General features: G+C 37.7%; 1 protein-coding gene across 2 annotated transcripts; it reads left to right on the forward strand.

Moving 5' to 3' along the window:
* Positions 1–1,977: 1,977 nt before the first annotated feature.
* Positions 1,978–12,296, forward strand: prmt1 (protein arginine methyltransferase 1). 2 transcript variants are annotated; one of them, XM_030141538.1, is made up of 10 exons: positions 1,978–2,079; positions 3,878–3,973; positions 4,085–4,240; positions 5,724–5,787; positions 5,871–6,013; positions 7,332–7,419; positions 8,205–8,320; positions 8,983–9,133; positions 10,760–10,881; positions 10,993–12,296. In XM_030141538.1, exons 1-10 carry the CDS (start codon positions 2,053–2,055, stop codon positions 11,074–11,076), a joined length of 1,047 nt encoding a protein of 348 aa, XP_029997398.1. In that variant the 5' UTR covers positions 1,978–2,052; the 3' UTR covers positions 11,077–12,296. The 2 variants fall into 2 exon arrangements, with proteins under 2 accessions (XP_029997398.1, XP_029997399.1); XM_030141539.1 differs by having other exon boundaries at positions 1,980–2,079; positions 3,887–3,973.
* Positions 12,297–16,251: the final 3,955 nt, after the last annotated feature.

Genomic DNA, 16,251 nt, shown 5'->3' on the forward strand with positions numbered 1-16,251 from the left:
CTTTGCACATGTAAAAATTTTCATGTTATTTTACTTTTTTTTTTTTTTTTTACACTAAAACAGGGAGAAAAATTTGGAGTTGGCATCATTTATATTGCATTATACCATTATTTTATTGCTCCGACCCACTTGAGATCATATTGGGCTGTATGTGGAACCTGAACTAAAGTGGGTTTGACATTTGACAATATATTCACTTCACAAATTCATCCCATGGGCCGGATTGGACCTTATGCCAGTTTTGGCCCATGGGCTGCATGTTGTTGGTGCCACTCTCCCCTCCCTACAGTACATTTACAGGATATTTAAGTTTTATTTATTTGTTTCCTCAGCTATTTGAATTATAGTTTTAAATATATACATATATATGTATGTATATATGTGTGTGTAAAATTAAATAAATATATAAATATGTGTAAAAAATATGTACTGTAAGTAGAGCAGAGCAATCGTAAACTCAGCTCTATTCAGAATATTCCTCTGAATTTATATATGTGTAGAATGATGTCACACTAACTTTGTTGTAACTTCTATATCTGAAAACCACTGCACAATATTCACTTGTTTGGACTGGTCTGTATGAAACAAAGGATTTGTAGTACGTATTTCTGCAGCATGTTCCGCAGTATGATAAGATTACTACAGAGGTAGACTATTTAGGCAACTCAATGTAAATGTGCAATATATAACTTTTGCTGTTTCAAGAGCAGGAGAGTAGAATTTGGAATGGATATATTGTGACTTTGTTGTAAATGTGAGAATGCATTGGTCCACATACAGCAAAGCCATGGGGGATAAATATACTGAAATGGTTTTCAGGGGCTTCAGTGCTGACTGAATGGTAGCAGGATTTCCTAGGATTACCATTTGTGGAGGACTCAGTTATGCAAGTAGGGCAGGAGAATTTAAGACATAAAAATATACAGTCTCAAATAATTTTGAACCATTATGGACAAAAGAAGGGAAAGTCTAGATAATAACTAAACCATATTTAAAAAAAAAAAAAAAAAAAAACTTAAACCAAAGCTTGTTAAAGATGCTCACTGAGGACTATCTATGACAAATAAGTCTGGGAAATTTCATTTAGATAATTATACTTTACACTTTGACTTGACAGTTTGGCTTAGGTGGTACCCAACGTGACTTATCATTGTAGAGACATGCCCCAATATTTTATACACTGCACTTGAGACCACTGCAAGTAAGGATTTCATTCTCAATAGTGGCAAGCAGGATGACAATATTATACAAGATTATAAACAATCAACAATTATAACAATCATATTGTAAAAGACTTTTAGAGTCACATTAGTATTAACTGTAAATTGAATATCTTTCATATGGACTACACAAATACACATTCATGTAATGATCTTTGAACGTATGACTGCATATAAAATTGGCAATTAAAAATTTATGACAATGAATTAAAAATTGTGGTTTTCCAACCAAAGAGGGCTATACAAATAATGTACGGTTCATTGCTTACTGTGTTTTGAGATGATTTTTGTGGTGATTTGATGCTATATAAATTCTTCTTCTATAACGTTTGTACTGTTATTTTTGGTCATGTAGAGAAGGTCTGCCTATGTAGCTACAGTTCTTAGGTCGCATGCTACAAGATACGTGACTAGTTTCCCACAACTGTTGTCATGCTCCTTCATAGAGACCAGAAATCTCGGAGTGACGTGAATGCAACACTGCCCCTTTGAAAATATTGATTGAAAGTCTCGCGGGGGAAGTAGGTTAAAGAAAATTACGCTATTTTGTTTGAAATAATATTTATTTTAACTCATATTGCAAATATTACAGATATAGGGTCTCTTCTGATCATAACTAATTTATAGAGAACGATAAACAGCGATTTTTCTGTCATTTGAAGACATAGACATCGGATTTCCGATCTGCAAAACGCCGCATCTGAACGTACACGGCATATATCCAATCACAAAATAATGTTTGCTATCGTGGGCGGGGCCCGGGAAGACTTTCCGTTTGTTCTACAATTCAAGCAAGCCCACTTCACGCAACCAGGTAGGAGTGGAGATCGAAATGGCGGTGCCAGCTGAAAGGATGGAGGTAAGGCTTTTCAACAATAAATAAAACAGTACTATGTTACTGGTAGACTGTGAAACACATATACGTATGTTTAGTGTTCCAAGAAATATGTTGTTTTGCGCATTGTAGTTCACAGGCAGGATTTAGGATCACACATGCGGCAGAAAGCGATGCATCCATTTTAACTTCATGTTAGCTAACGTTTTCGCGCACTCATTCTGGTGGAATCACGTGTCGTACAGGGCTGAAATAGAGTGTAAAACACATCAGCTGTGAACTTGAAATGAGCACCTTTTAGTAAAGTTCAGCGTTCAAAGTTTAACCGTGGTATGTCAAATGAAACATTTAGTTGGTGCGACAGCCGGCCGGCAATGTCTGAAGAGCCTCCGAGACCGCATGGGGAATGAATTATTAGCTTTAGAGCTAGGTCAGCTAGCTACTTCTGGCATGAATGGATGCTGTCTTAGTCTTTAACTGTGATCAAACTATATTTGTGTACTTCCAAATAGATGCGGCACACGAAGGTTGTGCTCAACCGATGTTTTGGTTTATTAAAGGCTCGTAATGTTCATGTTCATTATTGTTATCATAGCTTGTTGCTAAGCTAATTATCTCTTTAGCCTGTTAAATCCACGTTGGTGAGTTACATTCAGTGGTAGATGTGATAGTCTAATATTAAGGCCTGGAGGATCAACTGTTACTACCAAGTCTATGGGAAGTCTATGTCTATAATATTGTTAAACAGTAGAGGGGAAAAAATGATGATGATCTTGAAGAAGGCCAAAATCACAGCCAGGTTCTGTCAACCATGTGCTCCCATTCACTGGGCTCAGAGGAAGGCTGGTCCTCAATACTGCGAGCCTTTGAAACAGTCCTAGTACAGGACAAGTCAAGAACATCAGCATCGTAACAAACCATTCAAATAGAATAATGGGCTTTAAAACTTCTCAGCGTATTATGAAGGATAGAAAGTCACATTACTACAAATGTGACATTGAGTAAAATTTAACATTATATGTTGCCATAATTAGCTATTTTTGTCAAATGTTGCAGTTTACCTTTTTTGATGCTGTTTTTTAATGATATGGTCTTGACAGTTGATATATTAATTCTTAGTTGCATAAATCTGTTACATAGACTTAGGGATTCCATGAACATCTTCTGCCTCTGTAATCATCATGTAGCTTCTGCTTGTCCCCAAGTTGTGAAGTCTGGTTCACACACACTACTCACCAAAACTGTTTGGTGTTCCAGCAGTTTGTGTAAATTGAGATCAACATTACTGCGAGCTGGATATTTTGACCTGAAATCAATCTTAAAGACAAATTAAAGTAAAAGTGAACATTATTTTTTGTTTTTGTTGTGGATACTTCTTCGCTGAACTGAATAAATGATAGAAATTGAAGATTATGTTTATATTTAATATGTATTTAGATGAGGCCACCTTTATGCAGTTGCTAAATAACTCTGCTTTGTTACAGAGGAGTTGTAACATTATTTACTGGGTGGCTCTGCAATACTTTAACACCATGTACTGCTAATTCTACACCGTGCACATGGACAGAAAATACTGACTCCACATTTTCTGCTTCCGCAGCTTGTTTTACAGTAGAATATGTTTTTTCTGTTATTAAGCCACACCACTTACAGTACATGCATCAGAAACCCAACCACATCACTGTGACCACATATTGTGTAAAGAACCCAATTCTCTACATACTTTTGATAATATACTGAGCTTTACAATGTAAAAAAAGACTAACATGTTTACATAGAAGCCATACCCAACCATGGTTGTAATTGTTTGTATTTGTTTGAGGTTTCTCAGGGGGAGAGCTCAGTCAAGCCTGCAGCTGAGGATATGACATCAAAGGACTACTACTTTGACTCATATGCCCACTTTGGCATCCATGAGGTATCACCTTTGAAATGAAGAAACTGCATTTCTCCTGTGTTCCAGTCAGTGTGAAGTGTTGCTGCCTTGGGACACAATATGTAAACCTTGTGGTTTTTCTGTCCACTGTAGGAGATGCTGAAAGATGAAGTTCGCACCCTCACATACCGAAATTCCATGTTCCACAACAAGCATCTCTTTAAAGACAAGGTGGTGCTGGATGTGGGAAGTGGGACTGGCATTCTCTGCATGTTTGCGGCCAAAGCCGGAGCTAAGAAAGTCATAGGGGTAAGTGTTGACTTAAATGAGATATAATTTGTTAGGTTAATTGTTTGGTTTTGAAAAACCACCACCTTTGAGCATCCTTGTCATTTCTGAGGGCGGTTTTCACTTGGTTACCTATTGTTAACCATTATACAAGTTTAGTATGTGGAAACTTGATGCTTCACCATCCTTAAAAGTGACAAAAGGAGTTTTAGAATGTCATTAAACATCTTGTCCACTGTTTGTGATGTCCACATGATATGACGTCTCAATTGGAGGATCTTGAAGTAGACCCTGGAACACTGGACAATATTACTGTGGTTGATTTTCTGTCTACCTTGGGTATTACATGGCACTGTAATAAAAACTTTTTATTCATGTGGATTTATTAGAAAACTTCATTATAATTCACTGTATTTAACTTTGTCACCAGCAGGGTGCAGCCATCTTGAAACAAGCAAAAAGCGACACAGTATTATAACCAAAGCATTCCAAGTGCTCATTGTTATTTAGGTTTGGATTGAGGAGAAACAAAACTCTGTTTACCTAATTTGCATATATCTGAATAAATGCGTTACTAATTTACATATGGCCACGATCAGCATTTTATGACCCCTATACAGTCACAAGCTGTATATAGGTGGCTAAAGTATTAATAAGATAAACATGGTTAACAGTTACCTACAATAAGCATGAATACACCGAGTTGGGTAACGTACTGGTTCATCCCTGTAGATGGATCCGTTCATTTTTCTCCCTGTCGTCGTCTTTAGTAGTGCTACAGATTTTTTATTTATTTATTTTTTTAATTGCATCAGAAACACTTCAGACTTCTCACAGCACTTTTCTGTGTAGCTCTTATCGCAGGCTGTATTTATTTAACTTCACATAAACAGTCTAATAACAGGATATAATGTGATCAAACAGCATCTGGGCCCTTTAGACGATCTGAACCTGATCTGCTCAGACCTGTCACATTAACTAGGATCATATTTAATATAGTATCACTGTGTTATTATCAGCATGTTATAATGACTTATAGTCTGAATTATGACCCACAGGTATCACAGTAAACACGTGTTTACTTCAGTAACTCCTACTGGTGAACAAGCTGACAGAGATTAACCCATCAGGTGATGTCATCAGTTTGTGTTTCAAGGTGGCTGCACCCTGCTGGTCAGAAAGTGGAAAAATGGTGAAATTTAATCTAGTTTTCTAATAAACCCAAGTGAATAAGTGGTTTAATTGCAGTGCTGTATATTACCCCAGATATGAAGAAAAAAGCCACGGTAACATGACTTTCTGGTTGTCTTTAATGTTTGTTAACTGCATTTGTCATTCATGCTCAGTCTTTGAGTTCAGTAACAGCTCATGCAAAAGTGTGTTTCTATGGTCACTGCTGCTGAAGGGTTCATGAAAAGCATTTTGTTTGTAGCTTAAAAAATAGTTCTGAAGAATCATGTACTTGCTGATATTTGTTCATGGTCTTTTGACTTTGTCTCAACAGATTGAGTGCAGCAGTATTTCAGACTACGCTGTGAAAATTGTCAAGGCCAACAAACTTGATGATGGTGAATATTTATTTAATTCTATAAATGTGGATAGATAGATACACACATGCATATATAGGTAAAACATGCTGATCTGTTTCCAGTTGTGACCATCATCAAGGGAAAGGTGGAGGAAGTGGAGCTGCCAGTGGAAGGTGTGGATATCATCATATCTGAGTGGATGGGTTACTGCCTCTTCTACGAGTCCATGCTCAATACAGTCATTTATGCAAGGGACAAATGGCTGGTATGTGTTCACTACATCACACCAAGTTGATTTAATATTCCTTAACCCAGGAACTTGATTTTTTTTTTTTTTTTTTTCACATCTTTATTGATATTAGTTTTTAGTCTCTAACTTGTTTTAGAACGCTCACAGCAGCACGAACCAAGACATATGCCCGGTGACCAAGAGTGACTTTAAACGCTCATTTATGTTTGCTTTACATACGTAAATGGGTACATCGTTTCAAACGTTGTTGAGCGTCACTGCCTTCATACTTCCATGCATCCAATGCATTGGAATGAGTGTTTCTCAATCAATCCACCAGAGGGCCAAATACCACAAAGAAGAGTTAAGTGTTTTCAGAAGAAGAAAGTAAATAATAACAAATGTGGTGATGGCAGAGGAGGTTTTACTAACGTAGATACTAATGTTGGTATTGAGAAGGGTAGTCATAAATATGTCAGTAGTCGCTCTTTGAAAAGTACCTCTATTTTTGGAAATTATTGTCTTCAAATCTCAACACTGCGTCCACGGTTCCCGGTGGTACTGCTCCGTACTCTCCATCTGGGTACGCATCCACAAGCCCCCAGAAAACGAGCATGTACCACGGTACAGCTCATTTGTCATTTTCAAATGACATTTCTGGACAACTCACATTTATGTAAGAGCTTTGCAAGACAACTGACTTGCAGAATTCTACTGTCATTGGTTGGAGCCGGATGCGGAGCTGGACTCAGTGAGCCCCGGCCTGAGCCGCACCCCGGCCCGAGCACAGCCTTTCTACTTCCAACTATCCTTCTCATTATTAACATTAGTATCCACATTAGTAAAACCTTCCCTGTCATCGCCATATTTGTTGTTTTTGACTTTCTTCTTCTCATAAAACTTTACTCTTCTTCATGGCATTCGGCCAGTATGGTTATTAAGAGCAGCGCCCTCTGGTGGATTGATTAAGAAACCGTCATTCCAACTGTACAGGACGCATGACAATGTTAGAAATGGATGTACCTATTTACGTACATAAAGGAACATAAATGGGCCTTTAGGCTCTCCATCGGCTCCCAGTTATGTTTTGGTGCGCAGCAGGGCTCCAGCCAGGCTCTGCGTCCGAACTGTACCAAACCGTGACTCAGAACCACAGTACTTACCAAACCGTGGATAACCTATACCGTTGCATCCCTAGTTCTAATGTAGAAAAGTGAAAATGTAGACATAAATGACTGACTATATATTGATGTGATGGTCCTCACCTACCTCCTTAGACATGTCAGGACCCTCAGTATCATCATGTTATGATGGCTCTTTTCTGATTGAATTGAATGTCATGTTGCCCTGACAGAAACCAGATGGACTCATCTTCCCAGACAGGGCAACCCTTTACGTCACTGCCATTGAAGACAGACAGTATAAGGACTACAAAATCCACTGTGAGTAGCTGGCTTAGTACTTTTCAGCAGGAGAAGGTTTCTTTAGGGTCAGGTCAAGTGGCAACATGCTTATATTTCGTCTTCAGTGGGCTCTAACTTTGTACATATACAACCTACATCAGTGTGTGTTACATATTTCAATAGGTATTTGTAAGTATTTAAACATAGCATGGATGATTATTGCATAAAATAACATTTTTGACCAAAAATATTTTAAAATGTGGTCGATAACATGCTTTCATCAAAATGTCACTGATTTTGACAAAGTTTTGCGTCAAAGTGCTTAACATTGGGTTCCCTCAGGAAATTTGCTTAAATTTGCCTGTGATGTGTTAAATAACATATTAAGCTACACCAATGTCAAAATTTAGGAAAATATATTGGAAACTTTTGGACTTACTGACACAGATTTAAAGTGACACTGTTTCAATTCTGGATCCTATTATGATGTAAGGACCATTGTGTCTAGAAAACAAGTCAAATATTTTTGATACAAGCATTTATTAAACATCACAGAAATAAGTTAACAAATGAGTGCATACAGAATAGGGTAAGAGAAACTTAGATTTTCCTCATAGATATGTGTGTTCCCTTGACCTGACCCTTTAAGAAATGGTCTGTGCGTTTGTAAATCTTCAGCGTAGTCATATGTAGATCTGTGACACGAGTGCAGCTTTTCCTTCCTACACAAATAGGGGGATTCTACTTAATTCTATTCTGAAAAGCTGACTACAGGATAGATACGACCTGCTTTAATTTTCAGAGATTTGATTTTGTCTGTTTAGGGTGGGAGAATGTCTACGGCTTTGACATGTCATGCATCAAAGAAGTGGCGATCAAGGAGCCCCTTGTTGATGTAGTGGACCCCAAACAACTGGTCAGCAGTGCCTGTCTCATCAAGGTGAGGGAATAACTGTTACTACTATTATAAAAATCTGGAGTTTTGCCCTTAGATTGTTTTAATATATTTCACAGTTCTTTGGTTGTATTATGTAGGTGATGTCTTCTCATATAGCTTCATCTAAGAGTAAGTGCTATTTCAGGATCGGACTGAAAGACTGTGCCTTTAATGTTTTAGTTTGCCCTGTTTAAACCCACAGAATATCTGTATTTTAACCCATAAGCCCAGTGGTACTTCTGTGGCCGTTCCCAAATTAATTTTACTGTTCTTAAGTGATTTATCATATTTTTATCCTCTTTTTTTTTCTGTGAATATCAGTTATTTTCCTATATTTACTGATCATGTAGATGTTCATCAAAGCTCAGATTAAAGTTGAGGGTTGTTATATCAGAAACGGAACAAAAGCAGATATGAATAACAGAACATAAAAAGAAGATGACAGTGTTTCTAATGACCATGGAAAGATGACAAACTGCATTTTTCACCAATTACTTACATGTATTGATAGGTTTAGTGGTTCTGAAGTTATTGAAAATTTTAGATCAGTAGGTGATTTGGGACGCCAGTGGCTGTTTGAGCCTTTGAGGATTTAGAAAAAAAAAAACATTGTGATTATGTTTCCCGTGGTCTGACAGTGTATTTTATTTTGGATTGGTGTTTAGGAGGTGGACATCTACACAGTGAAGGCAGAGGACCTGACCTTCACGGCGCCGTTCTGCCTGCAGGTGAAGAGGAATGACTACATCCACGCCCTCGTCACGTACTTCAACATTGAGTTCACTCGCTGTCACAAGAGGACCGGCTTCTCCACAAGTCAGTCTGCTTCACGTACAGTTGTCTCTACACACTGTGTTGACTGTCACCTCACAGTCTTTCCATTCTTTCTGATTATCAGCCCACTGATGCCTTTTTTCAGTGCGTACAGATGCACGGTTGTTGTAAAAACTTAGTCACAGCCAGGGTCAGAGGCATATTTAAGAATTGGTCACATGTCCAATTCTAAGACAGTCAGTCTATGGTGGGGGTGTCAAACATACAGCCCATGGGCCAAAGGGTCCAATCTGGCCCATGGGATGAATTTTGTCAAGTACAAAAACTACACTGAAGATATTAACAATCAAGGGTCTAAAATTATTTTAGGACAGGTTCCACATGACAACTAGGTCAGATGAGTAAAATACGATCAGAATAACCAATAAATGATGACAAATATTTTTTTTTACTGTAAAAAAAAAAATTACATGAAAATGTTTACATTTACAAACTATTCTTTCACAAAAATGTCAATAACCTCAACAAATATGAACAACCTGAAATGTCTTGTAACGCACATGTGTAGGTGATAAACTGAGACATAATGTTAAAATTGCACTTATTTTTCTTAAGAAATTTCAGTTTTTTTTAACTGTTTATATTTTTCATTTTTAAAGGATAGTTTGTAGGTGTAAATGTTTTCATTGTTTTCATTTTTTTCATTCTAACTCTTTGAAAATTATGGAGTTGACATTATTTCTAGGTTATTATTTTATTGGTCTGACATATTTGAGATCGTATTGGGCTTCATATGGCCCCTGAACTAAAATGAGTTTGACACCCGTTTGGGATGCACCGATCCGACTTTCTCAGTTCCGATGTCAGGGCCTTGTGTATCAATCAATACCCGATACTGATCCAGTGTCTTTGTTGATTTAAAGCAGAGGTATTTGAGAATCCTCTCTAATGTGGAGGACAGGTTCAAATCCCATTTTCATTGGCTGTCAGTTGATATGTCCCCAACCCACAACAGTATCAAAGATGCTTCTGCATTGCCACAGTAACGTCATGTGAGATGTAACAGGGTTGTCCCAGTCCTTTTATACAGTTTCAAGTCCTTCCAGTCTCTGACACATGTCTGACTTGACCTTAAGTGGTTAAATCTCTGAGGGATTAGAGACAAAGGCTCTGCAGCTCAAGGATGAACCAATTAGATTTTTGATGGTCAAAGGTCACCATTGTCTCACAAAACATGTTTTGTGTAATAAGTCTTTATCTGGTCAGTATTCAACCCCATACTCCTGTGGAAAAACACTAGTGATTATTTCTGTTTCACCAAACATAATACATTTTTTTATTGAATCTCTTAAGAATCTTCACTTCATATTGTATGTGTCCAGACAGATAAACAGACACTTGACTGATTCATTATATGAGACCTTATTGATCCCACAACAGGGAAATTCACTGGTGAGATAAACAGGATAAAGTGCAAGACAAAAATGTGCATGCATAAAGAGTGCAAAAGACAAACAATAAAAAAAATTATAACAGCAGTAATAATAGCTCTGTAGGATGTATACATGGAGGCATACTTCTGATTTCCAACACTCACAGCTATTGAATGTGTTTACGCTGTAGCTTTTTAAAAATGACTATTCATGGATCCTTTGCATACTTTGTCAGGCCCAGAGTCTCCCTACACCCACTGGAAGCAGACGGTCTTCTACTTGGATGATTATCTGACTGTGAAGACCGGCGAGGAGATTTTTGGCACCATCAGCATGAAGCCAAACGTCAAGAACAACGTAAGCAGATGCGACATCCTCCATTTGATTCGCATCCTTCCCCATCTGCAGGGAAGTAAATACTATTTGTGTTGTATCGTTCCGGCTAACTGTTTGTTGTTTGGTTTACAGAGAGATCTGGACTTCACCATCGACATCGACTTCAAGGGTCAGCTGTGTGAGATGTCCAAGACGTCAGAGTACAGAATGCGTTAGGAAGGTGTCCTGTGTTTGAATTTGTCTTTAGTTGAGGGCAGATCATCCAGTTTGAGTGGAAGCTTGATGCTCTCCTGCAGAAACATTTTAAAGACTGTCTCTTTTTTTTTTTGCCATTTTTCTTGTTCAGATGTCAACAGTATTTAAAGATTCCTTCCTTTTGGGTCAAAGTGAATTGGCGTGGTGAATAAGTGTACAGTAGTCACTCAGCAAAATGTGTTTGTTCGACATGTGCCTTGTGTATATGTAGCGTCTTCTTCGGTTCTTATTCTTTGCATGTGCAAGTTCCATGCACACCCACGAAGGCCCTGCTGACATGTAGTATTATTGTTCAGTCACTTTGACCCTCTGTACGGTCAGGACATGTCTACACCACCTGTTAATTCTGTTAAATCTATAGGTATGTCTCGAGGATTCTGTAGAGACCCAGGACCTACCACTTCCTCATCTTTATTTAATAGAAACCATCTTGTAACTGACAAGTGTCGCAACACATGTTCCCTAAAATCCCGTTAAGGCCCTTATCCGACCAAATATAGCCATGTAAAGGAGTACAGACCAGGAAATTCAGTTTGAAGTTGAGCACTGCTGCTAGGTAAACTAAGCTTTTTTTCTGTGTGGGGTGGTTGTATGATTTACCTTGGAGTGATAATGCCGGTGTCAGTTTAAAATCTCTGTAATAGTCGGTTTTTAGCTATGGATCACAAATGTTTGCCCTGTTACTCAAGAGGAGCACTGCCCATGGACAGATCTGGGCAGGCCCTTAAAATGTTACGAGAACCCAGTGCTCTAAAAATTCACGGTTAACATACTTTTACCGGCCTGTTTTGTATACATCTAGGCAGGTTGAAGCATTTGTGATTTCACACTTATCTTGCACCTTCTGTCACACCATATTTATCTTTGATCTTTAAGTCATAATTTGTAGAAAACAACTCTTGTATATCTTTGTGTCAGTAGTGTTTGTAGACCCTAGGACAAAGACGGCCTAACAGGAACAGACTCTGGTTCCTCACCCTAGTTACAGCCCCGTCTGGTTATTGTGACCAAACTGTAATCATTGTTATAGTGTCTGAGACTGCTTTAGTCAGCCTGAACAATATTAAACCTATTGGCACACTGCAGAAACAGCCCTTACTCACCACAGTTTGATTTCTTTTTCTTATGTATTTTGTTTTTGTCGGCTGCTTTTTTAAATAAATTTTTTTCTTGCAATGGCATTGGTGTTTGAGTAGCATTCTCTTAATAGGATTTTAGTTGCTTCCTAAAGCAACATAAAGTGCTTCAGCTTTTGCTAACCTTTGTCCTCTCCCTGAAGTCACAGGTTCTAGAATTTTTTTTTTTTCCTTTTAAATTCTTTAAATTGCTTGTTTCAACAGGTGGTGCTCCTGTCACATGGTTGCTGTCAACAATAACAATGTAGAGAGGTCTTCTTTTGTGTCCACCAAAAAGTCAGTTGACATTGACCTTTTTTTTTCTTTTTTTTCCCAACATCTTATAACTGAATGGACACCAACACAGGAAGACACCAACCAGAATGTAAAAGACAAGAATTCATCAAAGAATTAAACTATTTTTTTTCAAAGGTTTATTCTACAATTAACTTTTTGTGTATTTACTCTTTCAAAGTGCTATAAAAGTTTGTAAGGCATCATGTCCCATTATATTGCACAGGGCATGTATTTATTCTTTAATTGGAAAAAGAAGTAGAATATGAACAAAAAGACAGTACTACAAGCAGACGTGAATGTGTTTTATCTTTATTTCATAAAAATGAATGCACATTTGTAGTATGAGCACAAGTTTGAAGCTTCTGATGTTTTTTTGCAAGTTTCTACAGGTTCAGGTCTCAATAGATAACAGTTGTCGTAAAGGAAATGTCTGCTGAAACCATCAGGGGTTTACAGTTTGCAGTTCCTACAGTGTAAAATATAATTACAAGACAAGGTTAGGGTGAAATGCGGGGAGTACGATGAGACCTAGACTGAGACAGAACTCCTCAGACTGGTCAAAACAGCAAATTAACTGCCCATTTGACTACAAAACCTGCAGGATGATGTAAACTCAGTGGTGCACCATTTCATTGTGTCTGGAGGAAGAACTTGAAAATTTTACCTTCATCCTCATAAAATCTAACATGACAACTATGCAATGGAACAGCTACAGAAGCCTGATGTATTTTGGGAACTAACAATATAGACTGAAGATAAATTAGAAACTCTTGGGCCATAGTCAGTGAAGGTACAGTATGTTTAGTGTGCACTGTTAGTAAATCAGTTTGTAATTTTTTTTGTGTGTGTGCAGTGAGTTTGCACATGTTTTAATACAAGCAAACCTTTAGTAGATCTGGCCCTTAGAGGAGAAGAGATTTTGCCACCATTAGTTAAACTGTGTGAGTAGGCTAATGTTATGAAAGACTAATGTTATCCTATGTTTACCTTATGTTGAATCCGTTTCCATTCATGCAGCTGCTTGTGTGACCAGTAAACCTACAAACTGCTCCTGATCAAATGAGAATTTTATAATGGTGGAAAAAACACTACTGGTGGATTTTTGGGTAAAGTAAATAGAGTAGTCTTACCTTTCACTGTTTCTAAAACAGGGCATTTTTTTCTGGACTACTTTATTTAAAAAAAAAAAAAAAAGCAAAAGTTGAGAGTATACCCACTTCTCCAGGGACCACTACACCACTGATGAGGACCAAGCAACAGCTTCAGGTTCTCAACCGAGAACTAGACCAAAAAATGTATGTGCAGCCCTGTTTATTACATTTGTGGTCTGTTGTGTTTCTGAATCCAGTAAGGCTATGGCTGTGAATTATTAAACACTTTCAGGGTACAGGGCACATACATGTGAGTCCCAGGTTAGGCACTATTACTCTGTCTCTGATAAATAGAACTGATTTAATGTTCATCACAAATGTGTGCTTCGATATCCCTCATGTAACTCATTTAACTGTAGACCAACTTAGTCAATAGAAGTGAAAAACCCCCAAAAGAAAACAAGTAATCTAATTCAATTATTATTTACTGAATTGTGCTAACAGACTTAAAGTTTTTAAACTGTAATTTCAATGGTAAATTAAGTGATGATCATTTAAAGCCTATATTTTTTTTAGGTTTATTTTTTTAGTTTTAAGTAATGGAAGTCTGTACATGTTAAATTGTGTTGTTTTGCAACAAGTTCAGTGCCATTACCGACGCAGATCATTGAAAAATGTGAAAGTCATGGGGCGTTTCAAGAAAGGTATCAAAAAGAAAAATGTTGACCTCGGGCAACAAGTAATGATGTGGTCACCAATGTATTTATTGGACACAGATTTGGGGAATTCGAAATGACATCTGATTTGTGGTCTTCTGTTGCTTTGTCGCTATTTAATGACAACAGCAAAACCTTCGTTGACGGAAGGTCGTCTGGACTGAAGATCAAAGAGGAATTCGCACAGAGGTGTTAAATACAGGTACATTGTTAAGAACTTTTAAAATGTTGTCGAGAACATTTGGCAATAGTATAAAGAGAGTGTATGTGTGTTATAATTGTCTTATTACTTTTACCACATTGTATGGAGCTGTCAGATTGTCCCTTGGACATCAGGTTTACCTTACACACAATGTGATTGCCACCCTGCCACGTCCATCTTGATTAAACATGCGGAAAATATGATCTTATAGACAGACTAAGCCACTCTTTACTGTGTCTTTATAATTGGAGACATTTTAAATCAAATCATAGTAACCTCTTTGCAGGTCAGTAAATCCAAGGTAATGGTAAACCAAGGCAGCGGCATTGCTAATGCCTTTAATCAACCCTTCATGCACTTTAATATTAGCGAGCTAATAACCACTGCAACACTGCACTATTTATTGGTTTTTGGACAATACATCAAGTTATATCTTTGGCGTCCGTTTTCCATGAGTTTACATTGCAGACTATTAACTGCCATTAAAGTAATTTTCATTTTTCTGAGCTCAGTGCAACTCCACTTTTATGGCCTCGTGTAAGTTATGTCATGTGAGTCTGGTTTTGACCAGCTCCATATATAAAGTGTCATGACATAACTTTTGTTACGATTTGGCACTATATAAATAAAATTTGATTGATTGATGTGAACCTGCAAGTGCGACTATGTGGTCCATCCATTTTCTATGCCCACAGGTCAAATTAAAATCCGGGGGCAGAGCTGATTGGTTATGTACACTTAGTGGATGTTCAGTTACAAAATGTTTGTCAGACAGATGAAATGACCGTGTTAACATATTAGAGAGCTGTAACAAACAGAATAGTCTTCAGTTTTAGGTATGTCTCTGACACCTATTCTGTTCTGTTATTCTGAAACGTGAGAATTTGGCCCGTCATTCCTCACAAAACTTCCCAAAAATAGTCTCAGTCTTTTGTGCTTCATTTCTGCCAGTTTAGAGGAATTTACTGTTTTTTGCTGCTGGTTCTTTAGATATTAAAGATTCTTTCATTGATCAATCTGAGATCATGTAGCCCCCATCACCCTCTAAATAAACTCAAAATGGTCTCATTTGTTTTTGCTTCTTTTGTGCTCTTTAAAAGCAACATTTGGGCTATCATGGAACTATAAATCTAAAGTTTTACTTTTTTAAATCATGTGATGTCATCTCCGCCACTCCCCACCCCCACCCCTTTCCCCTGCCCTCCCCAACCACATCCCCATAGTCTTTGGGTTGGTGACACCACACATGTGAGAAGTCCATATTCCTTATCACAGCACAAACGTACAGGAATGAAAACAAATGGGGCCATTTTCAGTTCATTTAGAGGATGATGGGGCTGCATGACCTTAGACTGACCAATGAAAGTATTTTTGATATTATCTCATAAATTGTGAAGGATGAGGGGGCAACTTCTCTCACGTCAAGATGAACTGTGCAAGGTAAAAATCAGTTTCATTTTGCCTCCCATATGTTATGATCTGAGATGTGTTTCCAACAATTTTTGCTCCTGTACAGGGAGGGAGACCAGTGTGAGAGAGAGCCAGGGTTCTGTTACCACAAAACCCATTACAGAGGGACAGAATATGAAACAATTGGAGGACGTGACACAAACACATTCAGACAAAACAACAGCAACCATTAAAAATGAAACAAACGGCGTTGAGTCAGAGTCAGCAGACAAAAGAGGAGTTGATCAAGAAGTTGTCATTTTGAG

The sequence above is a fragment of the Sphaeramia orbicularis genome, chromosome 8, assembly GCF_902148855.1.
Source record: "Sphaeramia orbicularis chromosome 8, fSphaOr1.1, whole genome shotgun sequence".
In the NCBI taxonomy this organism is placed as follows: Eukaryota; Metazoa; Chordata; class Actinopteri; order Kurtiformes; family Apogonidae; genus Sphaeramia; species Sphaeramia orbicularis.